Below are 25,235 nucleotides of genomic sequence, written 5' to 3' on the forward strand. Positions count from 1 at the left end.
CTAGCAGGACATAGTCTACATTGTTATAACACCAAGTTAACATCAGGGAACACCTTGGGGACATGGTGTTGGTAACATCTTTATAACACCAAGTTATCATCAGGGAATGACCACAAACTGGGATGACAAGCCATTGATAACATCTTCAACTTAATATATTTTGAACACTTCAGGGAACACATGGTTTCGAAGGCACCCTAATGATCTGTACATTTGAATAACCCATCAGTGTTCTCCCACAAGGTGCCCGCCTAATTCTGTTGGGGATGGACCGAAGTAAGAATGTATCTCCTAGCAGAGTATAGTCAATAGACCTAATCCCTTGACAAATGGAACACATTCCACCTCATTGAAGTTGAAGTCACATTACCTATTTAGTCATGCTCAAAAGTCGGGTGTCTAGAAGCCGGTACACTGGAGAATTTAGATGGCCCCGGCCAGCGTAAGATTGTTCTCTCACCTTGTATCTGGGGGACTCGAGGGGGATGAGATCCCCATTCCGCTCCCAGACCACCATAGGTTTGGGATTGCCCACAGTCAGACAGTGGATCATCACGGAGTGGCCTTCAAAGGCTGTCGTGTTTTCCGGGCGGATTGCGAACTTGGGCCGCTCTGCAAAGAACCACAGATAGCAAGGTTAACAAACAACAACAACAACAACACAGATTAGCTACTTGTCATAGCTTACTAGAGAGACATTTGATGCACAACCAGATCAGAGTTGAAATCATGAGGACTGACATCTCCAGTTTTCTTGCACATATTTCCAGTTTTGCTACACTTTTTACCACAGTTTTGCTACACATAGTTCCACAGATTTCTGATACACATTTCCACAGTTTTCACACTCTCAAAAATGACCTACGTTAGATGGAGTACTCACCAACAACCTTGATGAAGATGGTAGTGTTTATGAACACCTGGCCTGACGTGGCGTGACACGTGTAGTATCCAGCGTCAGTCATCTGGACGTTACGGAAGAACAGCGTTCCGCGTTCCTGGTACACGTGATCCAGCGAGTCCAGATTGGTGGGTCCATGCTTCACCCACGTGACGGCAGGTCTGGTCTCGGCCTCCGCGTGACACTCCACCTTCCCGTAGCCGTGCAGCTCCAGGAACGTGTTCTGGGGCCGAGGGCTGAACTTCAGCTTCCCTTCAAACAGAACAAAGAACTTAAAACAAATGGAATCAAATTCTGTAACAATAAATGTTTATTGGCATTTTGGCAGAAGGAATCTTTTATAAATCTTAATCTTGTTTTATGCCAACAGCATGTGGGTACTGTTGGAATCCTAAAAGGACAGTTTTTGACTCACTTTTGACCTTGAGATAGGCTCGGCTGGACACAATGATGGGATGACCTTCAGTTGTTGCCACACATGCGTAGTCTCCTGCATCTTCAAGAATGACCTTGGACATACGAAGGTCACCTGATTGCTGATTCATTCTGTGCCGCGGAGAACCCTTTGGGAATGGAAAGTATTATATATAACATCCCCTTACACTTGTATACAACAGACCAATGTTTTATAGGTATGTGATGTCATTTCCAGCTGTTTGATTGGCTAACATGGAAAAAAAACAATTTATATTTATATCTTGATGTATAGAAAAGTATAGGTCCTGGACATCCAAATGTTTTAGCTGCTAAGATATCAAAACCATTTCCTATTCATCACGGCTTCCAATGGAAAGATCCGTGAAGATCCTACAACCATTTCCTGTTCAACATGGCTTCCAATGGAAAGATCCATGAAGATACGGGGTAGAATAGGTCTTCATCAACCCATGCTTGCCATAAAAGGCGACAATGCTTGTTGCTTGTCATAAAAGGCGCCTAATGGGATCAGGTGGTCAGGCTCGCTGACTTGGTTGATGCATGTCATCATATTCCCATTGTTTAGAACGATGCTCATGATATCAATCACTGGATTGTCTGTTCCAGACTCAATTATTATTATTCATATAGCTGGAGTGTGGCGTTAAACAACAAAGTGAGTGAGTGAGTGAGTGAGTGAGTGAGTGAGTGAGTGAGTGAGTGAGTGAGTGAGTGAGTGAGTGAGTGAGTGAGTGAGTGGCACTGACCACATGTATGGGGCTGTTGTCCTTGAGCCAGGTGATGGTGGTCACGGGGTAGGGGGTTCCTACCACCTGACAGTTGAAGTCCACCCCCTCGTCCTCCTCCACTTCCTTCGGCTGGGGGGAACGACTGACAAATGGCGGCACTGCAAGAAAACAGGACATATTTAATCACAGTCAAGATTGACTTAAATTTTAACTTATATATTCTCTCAACATGACATTTTGGTAAAGGTGCTTGTACCCTTACTAGGTACCCTTAATGAACATATCTGAGGTTCATACTCAAATCGGCGTGCAAAAAACTGAAGACCATATTTAATGTCATCTATTGGGTTATCTACAGAACTACCTCATTGGACATATGAAGTTTATGTACCTTATCAAAGACTGAATATTTCAACATTATCTAGGTCAAACGTCTTTATACTCTAGAGAAATATTGATTTACACAAGAAATATGGTTTCAAACTTGTAACTGCAGGGCGCTCATCGAACTTATCATCTGGTAAAATGTGTTAAAAATGTGTAAATTATTAAACTTATGCAGCTGTATGGACCTCAGAAATCTGGTCAGTTTTATTGTACAGTTTCCCAGTAAAACTGAAAATCAAGTAAAACATTTGTTTATATCTGCGATATAAATTATGGATAAATTGTATATGTATATACTCATGTACCATCGTTTGTGGTTTGGAGACTAAACTTGATTGATTGGTCGCCTTTAACAGTTGATGTATGTATGTGGAGGGGCCAGATCAATGGGATGCAAACTCAGGCAACGGATGTTTGGCTGATATATGTGCCATTAGGGGTCACTTCAGGTCATCCGAATACATTAGTTAAGAAAATATGAATATGTATCTTAGTGATAATTTCATAAAAAAAGATACTTCAAAAGACAAATATTCATTAATATTTATTGCTTATAGTCTCTACATATTTCATAAATTCATAAATTTGTTTTAATACTAAACTTGTCATATATAATCACAATCTGTTTTGGGTATCACACTCTCCGAGTATATTGAGACCCAGGAAGCCGCCTGGTGGCTCTTCCAATCACCTCCCCGAGGAAGTGAACGGTAAAAGTGCCCTAGATGAGTGACAGGGCGTAGGTCATGGCTAGCAGGCCTACTTTGTCTCTGCAATAAATGCTGATGTTTGTAAACTTTATGCTTTGTCAGACACAAACATCCTTTGAAGGTGACAATAAATCGTGGGCTTCTGACAAACCAACACGGACATGCTGCATTCATTTACAAGACAACACTACGTACTCTCTGGTTGCGAGGCAAAGTTATCATAATAAAAATGTCATTTTTCTGTTAAATATACAAATGTAGCTTCTGGCTGCGAACTTAAAGAGCATGTTACAGGCAGATGAAATGGGGGGAAGGAGGAAAACGAGAATACCATCCGTTACTCCTCCTTATTTCCCTCCATTCAACAGACATTGTTCAATAACATAATCTTTAAACAAATACTTACCATGAGTTTACTAAAATGAACTTAAAATGATATCAAAAGTCAACCAGATGACTGAAACTGTTTTGAACAGAAGCTTTTTTCACATAAACCTTATATTTTTTTAAAATCATTCAAGTTTGAAACAAGGCTTTTGATAAGTAGTCTTTAGGCAAGTATTTCTGTGATTGTGCGACCATTGCCTTACTTGTATACAGCACTTTAAACCATCACAAATCTGAAGAGCTCCTATATTAATGGCCACCAGAACGGGCTAAAGTTTCTGTTAATGTGCACTTTCAAACACATTTTGAATAGAGTGTTTCATATTTTAAGAGCCCACTCCCTCATCAACACATCTCAACATTCTCGAGAGCTGCCGACATCTTCAATACGTGCTGCAGATTCCTAACGTCCATGGTGCTGTACACACCATGCAGCACGTCACTGCACGACAGAATACTTCCATCTCAACAGACAGGACAGGGAATAAACCTAACTCCAGCCTAAGTAAACGTTCATGTTTACAGCCATTTTACAAATGTTTTGCCAGTTTAATATTTTATTTTCTCACATAATTGATTTGAGGAAATAGATGCAAGTACAACCAGAACAGGATTTCATATGGAGTTCGCACATAAATGCTAAGCGTCTGTTAAAATGTTAAATGTTCTCAAGTGAAGCAAGATGCGTCGTTTACCACTACAGATAGTAACGAGATGAAGCCGAAAAGGAAAGGACATTTGTATTAAGTTTCTTTTCAAGAAGTAACACACATCACATGTCGAGAGAGCGTTCACCTTCATCTTGCAGTCTGAATGTCTCACGACAACTCTCTCCGAAAACATATTGATTAAATCTGCATTAAACATACTTGCCAAACAGCGACAGACGAGGACATTATCATTTTTAAAATTATTTCAGGGACTGTCGAGAAATCTAAAACAGAAGTAGGTTTTGCTCAAGATTTGGATACCATTCCCAGAATAAAAATGATAATTGTTCAAACAGATCAGCGGAATTTTTAAGAATAATTATTTTCATTACAGGGCCGATATGACAATATGTTTTCTCTGCGACAGATGGAATACATCAAGTTAGCAGAAGAGTCTGTGTGATATGACGGAATCTGAAGCTTACTGCTTATATTCCCAGCTGACATAACATATTTATTCACCAGAAGCATCACTGACAGGAATCAGGTGTGAGGTGCCATCCACCCAGCTTTTACTTGGTCCAGATGGAACTTGGGGATATGACTACAAATATTTAGCAGTTGGTATACTGTTAACAAAGTTGAAAATATATAAAAATATATACAGTATGTAGTTGTAAAAAATGTACTACAAAAAAAAGTTAAGAACACACGATTCTTTCATTTTACTACAGTTAATCAGTCTTTCCATGACAGGTTTTTGTTTGTTTGCTTATTGTTTAATGACGCACTCAGCAATATTCCAGCAATATGACAGCGGTCTGTAAATAATCGAGTCTGGACCAGACAATCCAGGATCAACATCATGAGCATCGATCCACCCAAGGGGGATACAATGACATGCATCAACCAAGTCAGCGAGTCTGACCACCCGATCCCGTTGGTCGCCTCTTACGACAAGCATAGTCGCCTTTTACGGCCTGCATGGGTTGCTGAAGACCTATTCTACCCCGGATCTTCACGGGTCCATGACATGTTAACTCTGGTAATATGACAGAATTCTGAATAGCATATAACAATCAGGAGAAACCCTTAAACACCACCTTTATCCCACTATATCACCTCCCCTTGTCTGTCGACTAAACCATCTCCAACATTCGTTCCTTGTCCTCACTATCTGTATCCCAAGGAAGAAGGCCTCAGACAACGCTGTCTTATCAATCTGTGTTTTAATATTTATCAAAGGATATCATCACATGTTGTTTAAACTGCTCAAGAACTTGCTTACTTGGAGAAGATAATGAAAATTTGCATCGTAACTCCATTCAAATACAGGTAAAGAGTGAAATTACAGATCAGTGCTACAGATATGCTTATGGTTATTTGGGTATTTTACCCAGGGTTTGATTTTGATTTGGTATCCACAATTTTTAGAGGGTATTCAAATATTTTTATCCAACTGTTTTTTAACAATTGGGTATTTTAACTTGAAAACCGATTTCAAAGAATCACTGTAAATCTACATGAATAGAAGCTTTCCTTCTTTGGGAAGCCATTTTCGTTTGCAAAATATTTGGATTGTAAGAAAGGCACTAGTTTTTTAATCACCAACAGCAACTTTTATGATCCATTGACTAGAAGAGATGTGCTTTTCATTTGGAATCTATCGGTATTCCGAGTTTGTTTGTCGCACAAGCTCTTTTAAAGTAACTGTCGGTGAGTGAATTTTGTGATCGGCTGATACACAATCATTTATCTAACAGTCGCAATATGCGTTATTGTTTTATCTAAAAGTTGTATTATTAGGTTTATTTCAATAGCATATTTATAGTTTTTGTTGCACATTTGATTTGACTAAGTATTTCAGTTTATTTAATGCATATTTTATGCATATCCACAGCTTATCTAGAGCTCTGACGGATTTTAATGAAATAGGTTAGTTGCAAAAAGGTGATAAAAGGAATTCCTTATGGATAAAACCTCACAAATGTCTGGAATGTCACCAACAAACTATCCAATAAAAATGTCTAACAGTAGGATCAGATAGATGTCTCACATATTTACAAACAAAGCAAGGACATAAACACTAATCCCCACATTGGGACGAGACATGGTTATCCTGGGCAGAAAAAAATAATCACAATTATGATCATTTCAAGGAAAAGTTGAAAAACAAAAACAGCTGCCCACATGGACTAATGGTATTTTTTCCAACAAACACAAAAAAAACATCAAGAAAAGTAATGCAAAAGGGTTGTGTATGTTTTTTATGAGGTACGGATGTTGAGCATCGCTAGGACCATGGACCAGTGATCCATGACGGCCCTCTGTCTTGTATGAGATTAGCATGGCGATGTCGTCAGTCTGCTAAATAGATGAATACTGGCTTGTGACTGTGGCCAGACTTGGCTGGTTGTTCTGCCATCAGCAGAGGGCATACACTCACTACAGGGCATATAAGCTCTTTACACAGCGTAAACAATGATTCACAAAGTGATTTTAAGAGATTTTTATATTAACTTTCTTTGTTACAAGTTGTTTTTTACTATGCAGCTGATGCTGTTGTATATCATAAATTTAGAAGTTTTTGGTCTTCAAATAAAAAATTCCTGGACATTATCAGTCCCTAGAATTTTATATATTTTTTATTTTGAAATAACATAACATTTCAAGACCGATTCTATATGATAAGATAACAATAGGTAACTGCCTCAATCATTCCCGAAATTAATCCTCTTACAACAAAAAGAAATTCTCAGCTCAAAATATCAACTAATTTTTTATTTTAGTACATGGATCATAAAACATAATAAGTAACTAGCCAAGGGCAATTCCTTATCAATTGCTGACACACACTTACACAGTGAAATAACATACATTATATATCGCTGAAATTAATACTTCTGAACTGAAGTTAAAAACTGTTTTAACATTCATAAACATGACACATGTTTATCAGGGTCAGACATCTCTTCACACAATACAAACAGGACGACAGAAAATCTTAAATGAAAAATAACGGCAAAAAACTCTCACCAAGCCACACCCAGGAGAAATGAGCATTTGGGGGAGACCCACCTTTATAAAGACAGCTTGTAGCCAGCAGAGAAGGTAGTAGGATGCAACGCTACTTAAAGGGGCTAAGTCAGGATAATTACCAGAGAGTAGAGATTTAACATGAAGTTACAGCTGCTGTGATCGGAGAGCGTTTGACAAGCAGCGAGATGTACACTGGTTTCCTTGCCTACATAACAGATTCATCTTAAAGATGAGAATCTGGGGCCAATTATCGCAATAAAAGAAACTTCTTTTTTTTTAAGCATCTGAGGTATTTTCAAGTAATGATCATATCATCAAACAAACGAAATCTATTAAACAAATAAGCATTTATCTAAAAGATTGTATGGAGATTAGAGAAATGTATTCCCTGTGAATGGTGTGTGATTACCTGTGGAGAGAGTAGAGGCTACAGAACATCTTGATTCACCGATATCACTCAAGAAGCTTTTTTAATCGTACAGACATCATTTTTCAACTTCAACTACACTATGTCACAGATATGGTGTCTTGACACAAAACATTGTTCACTCCAATGAATACTCCAAGTCATGAATATTCACATCTTAATGGTTCCTTAACCAGAGGGTGTTAGGATCTAGTGCAACATGAAGTGGAGAAAAACCTGTGTTGGCAAATGTGTTGTCTACAGGTGCATGGAACGGTTCATTGTTCATATAGGGGGGAGAGGCAAGAGGTGGATTATACACATAGCCTATGAATTATCTGAACATATACTACTCAAAAAATGTAAAGGATCATCTGATTCTTTAATATTACTATAGCCAATCTGTCATGGCATGACATAAACTATAGGAATATGAAAACATTTGGTGGTCCTTAACTTTTATTGAGTGGTATATTATAGATAGATTTGAACACTTGGAGTTGGTCGTTTATTGTAGCTCGTGTAGATGTTTTTGTTTTAATAGCAGTACAAAAGATACTGACAAATCAAACAAGGCCCAAAAATGGGGAAAAAACCAGCTGAGCCACAATTCCCTTGTGATCTTGAATGTTTTAGCACATCTACAAATATAGCTATAAAAAACTTAATTTTTTTTTTCAAAATATGTCTTGGAGAAAGTCCAAAATCTTTTTTGGGCCTGACATACTTTTAATTACTGTTTTATTATCAGACTGACATGATGAAGCCCTAATTCATCTTGCTGCAGATACTTTCCAGCATTTGAAGCTTGTAATTACAAATAAATAACCAAAAGCTTTTACCACCTCCGTGGTCTAGTGGATAGAGTGTCTGCTCGGAGAGCTAGGGTCACATCATACCCAAAGACATTGAAAGATGGTACTTGTTGTTTCCCTGCCTCAGTGCTCAACATTAAGTGGAGTCAATATACTGTGTCTGAGTGAGGTATCCATGTTAAACTGATGCATGGAATCTCTGTGGGCTCCCACAATGACACTAACATTAGTGCATTCACGTCGCTATGAATGTGCATTAATCTTGAATGCGATGTTATACCCAATTTCACCTCACCACCTCAGCAAACACCTAAAACCACCCTGTGTTGGCTAGATGTAGATATTATGATTACATCTTGTAGAATCACAACAGTGTAGGAGGTAGGCTATAACACTGTGTACACTGAGCACATCGGACAACGATCTACCGACCAATTAGTTTACGTCATGTTTTTCCTGATAACAAACGGCAACTTTCGCACGGCTTTGTAATTTTCTAATTAAAGCAATTTTGAGTGACACTAATTGATACAAGCTCTATGTAGCAGGAGGATGGTTCGGGTGATAAGACACACTCTCACGACAACCAAAATAAAATACTTTACAGATATTGTCAAAACATATAAGCATGACTGTATTTTATACAATACGTTATCACCAAACATACCCAGCAAGCTCTTAAACACCCACACCAACACTAGTTGGGAGACCCCTACTGTTCTCGGCCTGTTTTATCAATTTCTTTCATATTATTTTCAGGGCTTAAAAAAAGACATTTTTTTCTTATGCTTTGATTTGAAGTGTTAAATAAACAAAAGAAGTGTGAGACAAGCTGATGAAACTAATTGAGAAGAGTAGAGATAGAGCCTGCTCGGCCCCCTGGTGGCAGGCCTGCAATAGCACAGTATGGGGTAGACAACTCTCGCAGTATGTTGGGAGGACAGGGTGTTGGCTAGAAAATATGTCAGCCTATCTTGGCAAAAAAAATATTAAAAAAATATTTTAAAAATATATTTGGAGATTTAAGGTGGATATACACCACATGACGCAGTCATTACGTTGTCAATCAAGAGGCTCCTACAATATATAAAATTCTTTCCATATTTTGTAAATATGAATATTTTCATAAACCTAACTGACGCTTTATCACAAAAATCCCTTGTCCAGCAGATTTAATGCAGATTACATCTGCAGCACACATGACTATTCCTGCATTCACGGCACCTTCCTTAACTCCGTTTTCAGGAACTACATTATGAATTATTTAGAACATTTTCACATGCAAACCTCCTTGGTCCTATTATTTGCACTCTCTTCATCAAAGTAACACTAATAAAACCCATTAAAGATTACTGTCCTCCTGGGACTCAATACACCACATCAGTGCTGAAGCTCACCTGGCCAAGCCACACTGTTGTTGAAGACAATCTTTGATGAGGTTCATTGTATGCATTAGTCTTATCAACCCTGTCGCCTTTTCCAGTTTGACTGTTACATATTTAAATTGAGAACCCTCATTCCTTCAGGATTCAGGGACCATCTCACAACACCTTGTATCAATTTGACGAACAGCAACACAGGAGATCACTTCAACTGTGACTCATAGATTATTTCATCATTGAAGCTCATCTTCTCAATACATGAAACCTAATTATTATGTTGTTCATCACAGCACTACAGACCTGACTCTATCATATATTCATGAAGCTAACCTTCCATAACTAACATGACACTCTGCTAGCTCACCTGACAACATGAGCCAGACTCTCTTCTTCTTACCATAACTAATGTGACAAAGAGAGTTAGCTCACCTGATATCATTGGCCAGACTCTCTTCTTCTTACCACAACTAATGTGACAAAGAGAGTTAGCTCACCTGATATCATGATCCCGACATTCTTCTTCTTACCACAAACAATGTGACAAAGTGTAATAGCTCACCTGATATCATGACCCGGATGATCTTCTTCTAACCACAACCAATGTGACAAAGAGTGTTAGCTCACCTGACATCAACATCCAGACATTCTTCTTCTTACAACCAATGTGACAAAGACTGTCAGCTCACCTCATATCCTGAACCAGACCTTATTCTTACAACAAATGTGATAAAGAGTGTTAGCTCACCTGATATCATGATCCAGACACTCTTCTTCTTCTCTCCTGCAGTGTTGTTGATGATGAAGGTGTAGTTGCCGGAGTCGATCTCCTGCGGCTTCTCGAACACCAGTTTGTTGCCGTCCACGTGTATTGGTCCAGTTGAAGCAACCACCAGGTCATTTCGGTCCAAGAACCTGAAAAACAGAATAAAGTTGATGAGACAAACACCTACAAGCCTCAAGCTACCATGAATTTAGAAATTACGCGATTCTGATTGGTCAATCAGAGATTATCAAATAAACCGTTGCTAATTCAGTCAAATCTACAGCTCTACAATGAAAACACAATATGTTTATTTCCTAAAGAAATTAATTTAGCATCAGGAACACCACTGAAAGACAGGTCCAAATCTCTAGGTCTTAACTCTTAAAAATGCCACAAGCATCCCTTTAACTGAAGTGGTCTTATCTCTTAAAAATGCAACCACCATTCCTTTAACTGATGTGGTCTTAGATCTTAAAAATGCCACAAGCATCCCTTTGACTGAAGTGGTCTTAGCTCTTAAAAATGCAACCACCATCCCTTTAACTGATGTGGTCCTCGACCTTAAAAATGCCTGAAATGCGAAGTGAGCCCCAACTCACTCACTCACTCATTACAGAAATCATCTTTCAAAATAACGCTGATTTCCTGTTCGCTTGAATCTGCAATCATACTACAAGTTGACAAATACCCCCATCCCAAGCACGCCGTCACTTCCTGGTTGGATGCTGAGATTCAGCCGTGTCTCATTGACGGTCCTTTGATTGGAGTGGTGTTGATTGCTCAACATGTACACACAGATGTGTCATAATAAACCTAGTTACCTAACACAACAAACAAAGCAGGTGCCCTCTCTACCTGATCATGGTGGGCATGCAACAACGGAACAGTCTGGAACCCATGAAACTTGTGGTGATACATAAATACTTGCACGTGTACTATCCTCCTGCCAACCTCCTGCACTCAGACATACGCACTCCCATGATGAAGCCATCAGACTCACAACATACAGCATGGTTTTATAAATTATTAAAATATTTCAACAATTCTGTATTAACTAACATCAGGTATGTACTTGTTTGAACAGCATGAACTAATGATCAATTTTCAGACATGACAATCAGCATTTCACAGAAAGTCTTCACGACAGAATAAGGAAATTGGTCGCGTCCCTGAATTTAACCTACTTCCTACGAATTTTCAGCCTTTATCAGCTTAAAAACTATTTAGAGACATGGCAAACAGTAACATTAACTCTACAAAATCCACAAAATTTTAGCAGTTATCAGCTTGAATTGCATTGCGACTCGCGTCTGCTTATTTTCAGTGTGGAGTGTAAACACACCAATGGTGGAAGTCTGACTGGTGATATGGTGGCAATGTTGTGCAATACAAGAATTAGCAGTGTAATTTCCACAGTTATCAGCTGTTTAGTTGCAGGTTTCACATTTATCTTCATAGATTCCTAGCTTTAACACAGCAGAACTAATTTCCTGATTAAACCCCCATCAGAGCTGATGTAAGCAATGTAACGGGCCTAATTCCGCCTCCAAACATGCCCATCTGCAGCCATCCATGTGGTGTATGTTGTTCCACACTCCCAGCCATCAACCAACTCACTTGTCTCATCTTTGATAGCCCAGACATTTCTTCCTGTAGGAAATATACCTAAAAAGCTTGGATTGAAGTTCAAAGCGATCTTGTGAATGTGATTGCTTTGTCAGGATGTCTCGACGTCACCATTTCAATTTTATTAGCCCGGAACTCAACTAAATACTCTTTTAGAGACTGAGGCTCATTAAATGCAATGAAAATAATTAATTTTTGTGAATAAAAAATATAACAACAAAAATCTATCCATGACGGATTACAATTCTGCATTTTGATTGGTCGACTAGCTAATGAATCATCACCTTAGAAGAGATATTTCTGTATCAAATCCAAATGAAACACCAGGTATAACTCCCAAGTATACTGTGATTGTATGACACATGTCATCGTTAAACCAAGACAAGCAGTAATTCTACAATGGAACAGACAAAATAGCCCGGTCCAAAAAGCACTGGCTTCCTCACATCTCACGTCAAGACAGGAATAAAGATGTAGAATCAAAAGAATGGATCACTTATAAGACGGAACACATTGGCACCAGCATCGTGGCACTGTATTTACCATTCCTGATAATCTCCCAGTTTACTACCTCTAATCTTGCCACTGTAATGCAATGACTCGAGTCAGCTACTGGGGCACCCTGTATCGCAGGCATCTGCCTCTGGCAAGACCAATCTTATCGCTGATAAATTAAGTGAGCCGCATTTTCCGCTCTTTGGCAGTGTTTTGACGGAAAAGAAATCGTAGAAAAGATCGCAGCACTGGTATGACTGACAGCCAGTCAATATTGGAATAAATACATTTATTCATACAACATCGTACTAAGACTGTCTGGTTGTAGGAATTCAATCTAGTGTGTATGTGCCACTGGGAATTCTATCTAACGTCATCTCCCAGAACAGGGTCTTAAAGTCGCCAACTACACCAGCCCTGAATCTCCACACAATATTGATGCAACCAGTGTTACGTCCGTCTTACAGGGACTGTACAGAAGGTCCAGTGGAGCATCCCATCATTATTGAGGGACCTGACTACAAGTGAAAAGGTTTCTTAAAATAACTTTTTTGTTTCTCATGACCTGCCCTCCCCTAAAATTGCCCCTAAATAAATATTTTTATTTAAAATCACTGATAAGATACATCTTCAACTCAAAGTTAGTTTCTTCCACCAAATTCCACTTTCTTGCACCCTGAGCTGCAGGGACGAGGCCAACAGAGGTCACATGCTAAATCAGAGTGAGTGAGTGAGTATGGTTTTACGCCGCTTTTAGCAATTATTCCAGCAATATCACGGCGGGGGACACCACAAATGGGCTTCACACATTGTACCCATGTCGGGAATCGAACCCGGGTCTTCGGGGTGACGAGCGAACGCTTCAACCACTAGGCTACCCGACCGCCCCTGCTAAATCAGAAGCAAGTATAGTTTCACAGATTTGTTGCCTGCTTAAAACATAAAATAAAAAATATAATCCTCCCTCCCGACCATTCAGTTTGGAGTAAAGTCATGAGAAACAGGAACGCATATTCAGCTGGCCTTTCAATTTTTGCCATGGCTGAGTGTGATTCATCACACCCGTTGATCATGCTATCAGTCACCAGTCTGCTTTGCCAGATTACATGGGCCATGGTAAGACTTGAAAACTGCTGACTTCAGCATAAAACAAACGTCACTCACTCACTCACTAAGTACATAAACTCACTGCAGACACAGATAAGTTGATACTGACAAGGGTAAGATATGATCAACAAAATGGAATATTGATCTGTAATAACACTTGAAAAAACAACAACATAGATGTTATTTTATTTTCATATTAAAACTGACTGCAGCATAAAACAAAAGTCACTCACTCACTCACTCACTCACTCACTAAGTACATAAACTCACTACAGCCTCAGATAAGTTGATACTGACAAGGGTAAGATATGACCAACAAAATGGAATATTGATCCGTAATAACACTTGAAAAAAACAAACATAGATGTTATATTATTTTCATAAACTTAAATTCTTAAGGGCCTCTTTACGAGCTGTCTCACATGTACATAAATAAGTGTCTCCGTCAATGAGTTTTATGACATCTATAAAGACTCAAGTTACCAGTCCAGCGTGATGTTCGGCAACATGCATGAAGGTCTGTGAAACTGTTTGCCATCCAACACCGCTGAGTGTCATATTGAGTAATAAGGCATGAAAGTTCAAAGATGATCCAATCTCTCGCATACTGCTATGACACCATTGATAACTCCACTTCCGACAATGACTTATGAGTTGTAAGTAAACATCTAATATTCCCGGGTTCAACATACAGTAAGAAAGTTCATCCGAAGGAAGTTTGGAATCTGCGTCCCTCCAAGTGCTTCTTGGAGTTGGACATCTTGATTGATGACCTACTTATACACCGTTATTACAAAGTCCTGAAAAAGATTTCTCCCGAAATACAAAATCAATACAGAAAGGCTCAACAAGTGCTTTGCAGAATGAAGCAGCCGTGAACAGTTTATGTCAGAATTGTTTACTTAAATGAAATATTACGAATATAATGGATTCCCTGGCCACATGGACTGGCCTGCGTATACCTCTGTTTAATCGCACATGCCTCGTTATTACAAGGGATCCTATCCTTTGTCTTTATTTTATTCTTAAATCTGTTCTTTCTCTGAGCTACTAGTTACTGATCCATTCTGACGCCTATATAGATATTCCTACAAATCAGCAACAATGGAGGTTGGCAACGTCCAGGACTATCAGATGCGAGCGTCTCCAAAAGTTGGCCCAAAACCCATAAAGATTACCCAGCTCATTGTAATACCACAAAAAAAGTGCAATGTTGATACACAAGTGCATCATCTCCACCATTACATGTTAGGAACATGAAGTATGTCATAATCCTTGCAAGTAAACAAAGAACATTATCTCACAGAGCAATCTGTCAATGTAAAAATGTCAGTCGAGCGTTACAGCCTCACCAATTATTCACATAGGTACAAAGAGGTGTGTATAAATATGGCAGTGAACTAGTTAGAAATCTCAGGCCACTTGAAAGGTGACGATTAAGTTTTTGTTTTTTTAAAAAGATTTCTTTCATCTTGGGCCATCTGTGTATGTGCATGTACATAAGGTCCCCTCCTTCATTATGAAGACCCACTCCTTCCTTCACTGGCAATTACAACAGAGAAGCCTATACTCTTGTCTCCCATAATGCAACAGGGAGGAACAGTAATGGAAGCAAGGATCACCTCTTCTTGCTCCTTTTTATCTGTGTGCAATGGTGGCTAGTCTCATGTAAGGATGTTGGCCATGTGAGGTATTCCCTGTAAACTTTATTGGCTTTGACACTGGAGACTGTATCTACTCTCAGTCGGCAACTGATGCAGCTTCACAGACAGGAAAACATGGCTGCCAACAAGATGCTAGCGTCCAGACAACCAGTTTTGCAGACAGACATTGTGAGATATCTGCCGTAACCATTCAGTCACATCATTTATTTCTCTCCTCCTGCGACGTTATTTTGCAGAGTTTTACTCCATATCTTTCTTCCAAAAGCTATTACATAGTTTTTGTACACTGCCCTCTTTTTTAGGTATTGCTGTGACGATGCCATTACACAACTTGCCACGACAGAATCTTGGCTAAACATGGTGTACTTGGAGCTTGTTAAACAATGCAATAAAACATTGTTATCATATATGTGATAATTGTGACATATCACATTTCAGCTAATACAGCATTCTTTTCTGATTCAATAACCTAGGATATATGTCGGGACTAATACGCCTAAAATTACCCAAGTTTTCTTTACTTTTACTGCGATTGCCAAAAGTACATCAAGAAGTTAGGCATTTGACTTCTCATCTCATTTATCAACACGCATATATAAGCTTCCTCCTGGTTTAATATCACTGCTCCAGACAAAGATTTCATAGGATGGATGTGTTCTATCGTCCCATCATAAATCAGACTGTTTTCCTCAAGACTAATGTCAATACTGGAAAATTACTGTATACTGATATCAATCTTATCCATTGGAGTGCATAGTAGACATGTTTATATTGACATTTATCAACTAGCTTATAAGACATTGAATTTATTTATGATATAATGTTTAGGGAATTGTTACGCTCCTATCCGTCTATATAAATAGGTAAACAGATCACTAATCTTAATAGCCCTATTAAAAGCATTACTTATCATGCCACTGCATGCATCTTTTATTCACGAGAGATAACAATTCTACTTGTGCCAAGTCTTTTTATTTTATACAAGGAATCGGGCTATTTCACACAATTTAGAATCAGCTCAATCTCAAACTGATCGTAAATGTTTATATACCTTTTGTACCTTTCAAACATAACATCCAAATTATTCTTCTCACAGACAAGAGCTGCTTGCCTCCATGAATAGGAAACAGACCATAATGCTTCTATGCCCTTGATGACACGCCACTTCCAACCACAGTGTACACTGAACCTACACAGCCCGACTGACACTACTGCCAGTTGTATACATTTACTATGTCAGTCATCTGTTCACACTTTCATCCATAGTGACTCAAATATTGGGAGATGCTTCCACTGTCTGGATGTGTCTCCAGCTTGGAGAATTTACATGCTCATTGTGGGCGAGTGTACATCTGGGGTGTGCCCACCGAGATGTGGGCAAATCTACATCTGGATGTGCCCCCCGAGATGTGGGGGAGTCTACATCTGGATGTGCCCCCCGAGATGGGGGCGAGTCTACATCTAGATGTACCCCCCGAGATGTGGGCGAGTCTACATCTGGATGTGCCCCCCGAGATGGGGGCGAGTCTACATCTAGATGTACCCCCCGAGATGTGGGCGAGTCTACATCTAGATGTACCTCCCGAGATGTGGGCGAGTCTACATCTGGATGTACCCCCCCCGAGATGTGGGCGAGTCTACATCTGGATGTGCCCCCCGAGATGTGGGCGAGTCTACATCTGGATGTACCCCCCCGAGATGTGGGCGAGTCTACATCTAGATGTACCCCCCCGAGATGTGGGCGAGTCTACATCTGGATGTGCCCCCCGAGATGTGGCTGAGTCTACATCTGGATGTGCCCCCCGAGATGGGGGCGAGTCTACATCTGGATGTGCCCCCCGAGATGTGGGCGAGTCTACATCTGGATGTGCCCCCCGAGATGGGGGCGGGTCTACATCTGGATGTGCCCCCCGAGATGTGGGCGAGTCTACATCTGGATGTGCCCCCCGAGATGGGGGCGAGTCTACATCTGGATGTGCCCCCCGAGATGTGGGCGAGTCTACATCTAGATGTACCCCCCGAGATGTGGGCGAGTCTACATCTAGATGTACCCCCCGAGATGTGGGCGAGTCTACATCTAGATGTACCCCCCGAGATGTGGCTGAGTCTACATCTAGATGTACCCCCCGAGATGTGGGCGAGTCTACATCTGGATGTACCCCCCCGAGATGTGGGCGAGTCTACATCTAGATGTACCCCCCGAGATGTGGGTGAGTCTACATCTGGATGTGCCCCCTGAGATGTGGCTGAGTCTACATCTGGATGTGCCCCCTGAGATGTGGCTGAGTCTACATCTGGATGTGCCCCCTCAATATGTGGGCGGGTCTACATCTAAATGTGCCCTGAGGTAGGGGAGTCTACATCTTGATGTGCCCCTGAGGTAGAGGTGTCTACATCTAGATGTACCCCCAACATGTGGGACAGTCCACATCTAAATGTGCCCTGAGGTAGGGGAGTCTACATCGGGATGTGCCCCTGAGGTAGGGGTGTCTACATCTAGATGTACCCCCAACATGTGTGAGAGTGTACATCTAGATGTGCCCTGAGGTAGGGGAGTCTACATCGGGATGTGCCCCTGAGGTAGGGGTGTCTACATCGGGATGTACCCCCAACATGTTGGACAGTCCACATCTAGATGTGCCCTGAGGTAGGGGAGTCTACATCTAGATGTGCCCTGAGGTAGGGGTGTCTACATCGGGATGTTCCCCTGAGGTAGGGGTGTCTACATCTAGATGTACCCCCAACATGTGTGAGAGTGTACATCTAGATGTGCCCTGAGGTAGGGGAGTCTACATCGGGATGTTCCCCTGAGATGGGGAAGTCAATGTCTGGATGTACCCCCAACATGTGTGAGAGTGTACATCTAGATGTGCCCTGAGGTAAGGGAGTCTACATCTAGATGTGCCCCTGAGGTAGGGGTGTCTACATCTAGATGTACCCCCAACATGTGTGAGAGTGTACATCTAGATGTGCCCTGAGGTAGGGGAGTCTACATCTAGATGTGCCCTGAGGTAGGGGTGTCTACATCGGGATGTTCCCCTGAGGTAGGGGTGTCTACATCTAGATGTACCCCCAACATGTGTGAGAGTGTACATCTAGATGTGCCCTGAGGTAGGGGAGTCTACATCGGGATGTTCCCCTGAGATGGGGAAGTCAATGTCTGGATGTACCCCCAACATGTGTGAGAGTGTACATCTAGATGTGCCCTGAGGTAAGGGAGTCTACATCGGGATGTTCCCCTGAGATGGGGAAGTCAATGTCTGGATGTACCCCCTGGGTGTGAGCGAGTCTACATCTGGGAGCAGTCTATGTCTGGTTTTGTCCCGATTTGGTCAGTCTACATGATGTTGATGAAGCAACGAGACTGATACCAAGAAACTGTCAAGCAATACCATCTCACATATAACCCTACAGAAATCAGTCACCTTGTCTGGGTCAGAAACCTATACCTCCTTCAGATCACTGCTGCCGACTTCGAGGCTAAACTACTGGACATGCGGAACCTGAGCCAGGTGATAAAACGTGCAGTGATTGTTATAGGTTGATGTAATTGGACACCTGATAGGTGTACACCCAGAAGGCTGTGGAGTCAGCCGGGCATGTAATCCCTGTCTTCATACAGCTGTCATGTGTGCTGGGTCCTTGTCGTCATCTATAAGGCCATGATTGTCTGTCGTGATCCTAATGGTCTTGAAAGGTCAGCACGACTGGACAACTTGGCACTTGGACATTAGCAACAAATTATAGGCTAACAAATTTAATTTGGAGAATTTTGTCCGTGACAGGAGGTTTTATGCAGGGCTTAAAAGCAAAGTAGTAAAGATACCGACAGCTATCAAATCCTGGTGTTAGGGACTGATACTAATTTGTGGTATCAACACTAGAATTACAAATTACAGACCCCAACCAATAAAATCTGAGTGTTTTTTTTGTAAACTAGGCACCGGTTTGACAGAGCTGGACAGCTATACCAGCCAGCTTAACCCCTTATCCTTGGTCTAGTGGACCCCTTAATATATGACATCTGCTTGCTTCTGCATGACATATGTCAGATTATAGAAAGGTGATAGGCTGATGGTTATTCGTCCAAAATATGCCTCATTAATAAGCACCAGATGTCCATTGTTTTAAAAAAATATAATCAAGGTTAAGGTCAAGCAAAAGGTCATGGCACATATCTGAAATTCTGCATAAAGATTATATATTTTCAAAATTTCGATAAAATCAAATGTGATTCATTGATGAATATTATATGTGTGGCTACCCTCGCTGATATGTTTGTCTCTCATGAGCAGTTAAAAACTTAATGACTGACACTGTTCAGTGCTCCCCTAGTGACAGGTGTAAGCTATCTGCCTGGATGGTAGCAAGCCATCCATCCGGCCCACACAAGCACACCTGGACCACGCCACAAGACTACACAGATCCCCTCCAATGTCCCTGCACTGGCTGTACTGTTACTGTGAGTTATCAAAGAGAGCCCACAGTTACAGCCTCGTACATCTGGGTTGCACATGGACTTCGGCTAGCACATGTTCAAATCAACAAAATACACTTTGTTTATTTTTCTGTTACAGGAAGGTCTCAGATCATTACAAATTGTAAAGATTCAATTTTGGAAGGGAACCATTCAGAATTTCTTCAATTAACTCAGCGTCCCCTTCCTGTGATAGGGTTCAAGTTTCTTCGTCCGACAACAAGGAACGATAACAGCGCAATATCTTGTTTATCGCCCTAACTTCAATTCTGCACCTACCACCAACAATGGTGACACATTACTGCAATACCCATGAAGATCTGGGTTAGAATAAGTCTTCAACAACCCATACTTGCCCTAAAAGACGACTATGCTTGTCGCAAGAGGCAACTAACAGGATAGGGTGGTCAGGCTCAGTCACATGGGTGATGCTTGTCATCGTATCCCAATTGCTGGGATCGGTGCTCATGATATCAATCACTGGATTGTCCAGACTTGATATTTACAGACTGCCGTCATACAGCTGGAATATTGCTGAGTGCAGCATTAAACAATAAACAAACATTAAGGCAAAGTTTGGTACTGACATATAATAACAATGTTCAACAATTGTTTCACTTTGAGTGAAAAGGGACCAGACTTCCCACACTGTTGCAAGTGCCAACAATGCTTCCATGGCGATAAGGTTGAGCAAGTGTAGCAGCAACAATGTCCTGAAGCGTGAAGGCAACATTGTTCCAGAATGTGGATTGTGCTCCCTACACCTCCACATCAGATGTGATGAGGAGGGAAGATACAGCAATATCTACTTTTCATGCTCCACAACTTGGCTACAAAAGATTTTATGAGCCAATCGCTCTTGCGCCAGAAGGCAGATAATCGGCAAAAGATAAAACTCTGACATTCGCCAACCTGGCCACATTCTGCTCTCATCTTTTGTAACTCGAACGAGGACTGTTTCACAAACATATACACATTACTGGCGGTGTTTGAAGTTGGTGTTTGTCAGAGACGTTAAAGCATCATAAAAAGCTGCAGTTTTCAGCACTTGAGACAATTTGCACCGCTTCTCCTTCCGATAGACCAGGCTACAAAGATGGAAGTACTTCAATGTCTGCCTTCCCCACCTTGACGCACCTCCGTGAGAATGGCAATACACATCTGTGAAACACAGCCTCCATGTGAAACTCACAATACAGCCAATCACGCGAGTCAAGAGAATGATAAACTCACCATATCATCAACAAATCTGTTCTTGTTGATATTGCCGTTGATTGCTTACTGTAACATTTACATCCCTACACATGCACAATTCCTCTATTCATGGAATGCATGGGAATATATTTTTTTAATGTACAGATAATATTTGTCTTCATACTCTTACATATCCTTCGTAAATGTCACCTCAGCATGTGTGAAACATGGGTTATACTTCATGAAATAAACTTTTCCTCCCATCAAACTGTGTAGCCATACGCTACCGATTTCCCTTAATGCCTACAGGACTGTTACCAACACCAGAGAAAGAAGGGTCGGGTATGAGATGGTAATGTAGAAAGTATATAAGCCGAAGCTGAGTCCCAGAGCTCTCTACAGATGAAGTAAGAAAACAAGCAGCAAAGGAAGTGGTTGGAGTTCGCACTGAAACATTCTTGTGGTGTAATACACACCAAACGACCATACACATGGGGAGAAATATTACCCCCACTCGGCTCTGTTCCTGGTGTAGGATCCTGACATTAACAGAGCATGTAACACTTACTGCCTAGTACATGGACAACTTTAGAAATTAGCTGGCAGGTTCAGGGTATTGCACATTACAAAACACCCTTCAGAAATAGTCCAGTGGAAAATAGCATTAACATGCCATTTCCTTTTACTTTAAAACGTAAAATTAACAGCAAAATATTAAACTACAAACAGTTATGTTAAAAGGACACAACATTACTGTAAAACGTAATATAATAAATATATTACATATTTGCAAATATATAAATAAAAACTTTAAAACGATAGTTTTCTCATGACTTTTTTGCATACTGTTGAGTGATCTTTGAACGTTTTCCTGACTAATTTATGAATTCTACGTACACTGACAAAAACAAACACCCTTTTTTGACTTTTCAAAACTGTTTTGAGTCCATCTTGACAGGAAAGATTCTCTCAGAAAGAAGTGCTTGCATGATCTAATTTCAAACTGTCCAAATCTGTCACTGAGAATGCATGAGGTATTGCCATGCATGAGTTTTTAGCTAAATGACAAACAAGCTGTTGAAATTTAACTGCAATTTTACCCCACTCATGCCATCTGACGCTGATTTTGCAAGTATAACGGTGCCTCAACTAAGTGATAAATTACTGGCTTTATAGACAAAACTAAGCAATAAATTACTGGCTTTATAGGCAAAACTAAGTGATAAATTGAAAGCCATATACCCAAAACTAGGCGATAAATTAAAAGCCTTAAAACAAAAACTAGGCGATAAATTGCAGAATGTAGGCAATCTAGGTGATAAGCCTAAAGTATATTGTATATCAACCTCAACACTTGTAATCACATTGGAATCTGCGTTCCCCAAATCCTTCATTGAAGCAGAATAATCCCAATCAAGACGAGTGTCAGCCACGAAGAACCGTGTCCATGGAGAGTCATTCCAATGGAGAAGTGACAAAGAAAAATTGGATAAGTCTGCTGATAAATTTACACGATCTCCATCTTGGCGCAAAGTGAGGGAAAACTGAAGCTCTGCGCTCCCCAGTGGGCTAGTGATGTCATCAATTAGCTTCGGCATGTTTCACTGTCTCCTATAACTCATCAGTTCCATTCAGTAAGTCTTTCAGTCTGTCAATGTATTTTTTCCCAGACAGGGCATTTGCCTCAGCTCAAAGATTAAACATAATCGATATTGTCATGATCATGAGCACAATGTACACCCCCATTAAGCTTGTTAAATTTCATCTGCAAGTTTGTCCAAATGCTTGGAAAAATAATCAATATGTGTTTCCAGACAACATTTAGACAAAAATACCGGGAACAAGTCATTTCAAAAATAAATTTTTTTGAAACAAGTTTTATGTCAGAAAAGCCTCAAGAACATTGATTTGATGACAGTTTGTTGTGTATAGGAGATGACGGAAGCAACATCCTCAGCTCAGACAGAGGCAGACACGTTTCTTCCATTCACATATCCAGAATAATGTCCCATTTGCTGGTGTAGGAATGCATGTCTGCATTAAGGCAATACTGTGATTACCAGAATGCCATTGTACAAAAAAATCTTAGCGCTAAGTTGATCATAACTCCTATACCTTAACATAGACTTACGACTGTCATAGCGCTAAGGTTGTTTTGTACAACGGCACCCAAATTCGTACTTTCTGTTTAGTTACCTAGGTGCCGTTCTACAAAACAACCTTAGCGCTATGACTGTCATTAGCTCATGTTAAGGTATGTGAGTTACAAATACCTTAGTGCTAAGATAGCTTTGTACAAGCCACCCAGGGCAAACAATTAAATCGTTTGAGGTGCCACTCTTCAATGTGCTAAGTTGCGTCCCTTGGGTGTGCCAAAAATCACTAATTGTTGGTTCAAATCCCTGTTCGTCCCGTTTATATTTCTAGGTTTGAAGCATGATACCCGTGCTCGTGGGTTTCACCAAAGTCACAAACATCTAAGACCTGCATCACTTTGGGCTTTCCTCCCACATCAGGCCAACATGTAGTGATATACCTTTAATACGATTCAAAGCATGTTAAACCCAAGATCATACATAAATGATAACAACACATTGTCCCTATAAAAGACTTGTGTCTAGATTTGACTATTATAAGGATAGAATTACTAGACATCCGTTGACTTATTCAGTACAGACTTGGAGCAAGGCTAGACTATTACATACACTTGTCATATATGCCATACAGCACTGCGATGCAGCAATACTTTCATGAATCATTTCATCCCTACATATTACAAGAACAAGAATACACCTACCAGCATATTCACTGATTCGAAAAAAAATCAAAAACATATCACCAACCTTCCCATTCATAAGATTAACCAAACCTGGCTTTTATGGTTTAACACAACATGACATTTACCATTTAACCGGCATCTGAGATAAAGACACAGTCAATCTGACCACCTTGTGGGAGCTAATATTGACAAGCGATGATCTTCAACACTGAAATCAGCGTGGTATGGGGTCGCCGGCCCTTCTCCAACAATAACCAGCAGGGACAGATGTATTAGAGCCGTCCAACACACCAACTGGCGTGATACCCTCCAGTATCCAGCTTCATGTAAGCGCTTCCAGCATAAGCTGGTCGGATCCACTGCTGACGGCAGTAATCCCCTCCCTCGCCTCGTCTCCGTATCCCCCTCGGCTGATCCTGTGATCATCCCTTCCCTCCCTACCATGAGATGCAGGCCAGGCAAAGGTCGGAGAGCATGCTAGGACAGCCATGTCTCATTACCCTCTTAATGTTATTGTATATCATATCAAAGAGAGTCGTAACGTACTAAGGTTGCATGTTGTTATGAAATAAAACATCTTGGTCTTTGTGGCACTGGGTTCCTGCTAGGATTTCTGGTCAAGTTTCCTTCAGTTCGGTATGGTGCTTTGGTGCGTGCATCTCCCAAAAGGATAGGAAAGACTCCGATGGAACTGTACTATGTTGTTTCTATCTCTGATATACCTATATCAACATCCTTTTGAGGAAATGCCTAGAGATCTGGTCATTCCAAAATATTTTTGTTTTGATCAGAAAATCGGATTGGTCTTTTTCATTCAAAAACGGGTTCTGTCCAATATACCTATATGAACATACTTATGGGAAATGCCTAGAATGTGGTCATTCTAAAAGGGTTAGGATCAGAAATGGGACTGGTTTTATTTGAATCCAGCAAAAAAGTACAAGAGTGTTTATCCTCAAAAGAGATGGACGAGAGTTATTTGACCATAAACAATATCTGAACTACTTACCGAAATGATGGCTTCGGTTTTCCTTCTGGCGGGAAGACTTTGACCTCAAACTTCTCGTGGACAGGTACAACAACCGGATAATTAGCCCTCAGACGAGGCTCGAAAGTCTCTGATGTAATTTCTCCTAGGGCTGAAAAAAAAAACATCCTCTCTTAATTTGTTGCTAAAGAATTTCTATAATTTACAATCATTGATATGTCTTTCGCTGAAACAGAAGATTATGAAATAACAGTTTTTTGCAACCACGTTTATCAATTTCTGACATAAATGTGGTCGTA

General features: G+C 40.5%; 1 protein-coding gene across 1 annotated transcript in view; it reads right to left on the reverse strand.

Annotated features, from left to right (window-relative positions):
- LOC139442764 (inactive tyrosine-protein kinase 7-like) overlaps nucleotides 1-25,235 on the reverse strand; it is a 136,396-nt gene that overhangs the window by 8,273 nt on the left and 102,888 nt on the right. The window contains exons 7-12 of the mRNA XM_071223658.1: nucleotides 24,958-25,087; nucleotides 10,589-10,755; nucleotides 2,086-2,225; nucleotides 1,317-1,464; nucleotides 884-1,153; nucleotides 461-612 (exon numbers count right to left, since the gene is read on the reverse strand). Of these exons, the coding sequence (XP_071079759.1) occupies nucleotides 461-612; nucleotides 884-1,153; nucleotides 1,317-1,464; nucleotides 2,086-2,225; nucleotides 10,589-10,755; nucleotides 24,958-25,087 (1,007 nt within the window). The remainder of the gene's footprint in view (nucleotides 1-460; nucleotides 613-883; nucleotides 1,154-1,316; nucleotides 1,465-2,085; nucleotides 2,226-10,588; nucleotides 10,756-24,957; nucleotides 25,088-25,235) is intronic.

The sequence above is a fragment of the Haliotis cracherodii genome, unplaced genomic scaffold (assembly GCF_022045235.1).
Source record: "Haliotis cracherodii isolate W230 unplaced genomic scaffold, xgHalCrac1.p SCAF_5, whole genome shotgun sequence".
NCBI lineage: Eukaryota > Metazoa > Mollusca > Gastropoda > Lepetellida > Haliotidae > Haliotis > Haliotis cracherodii.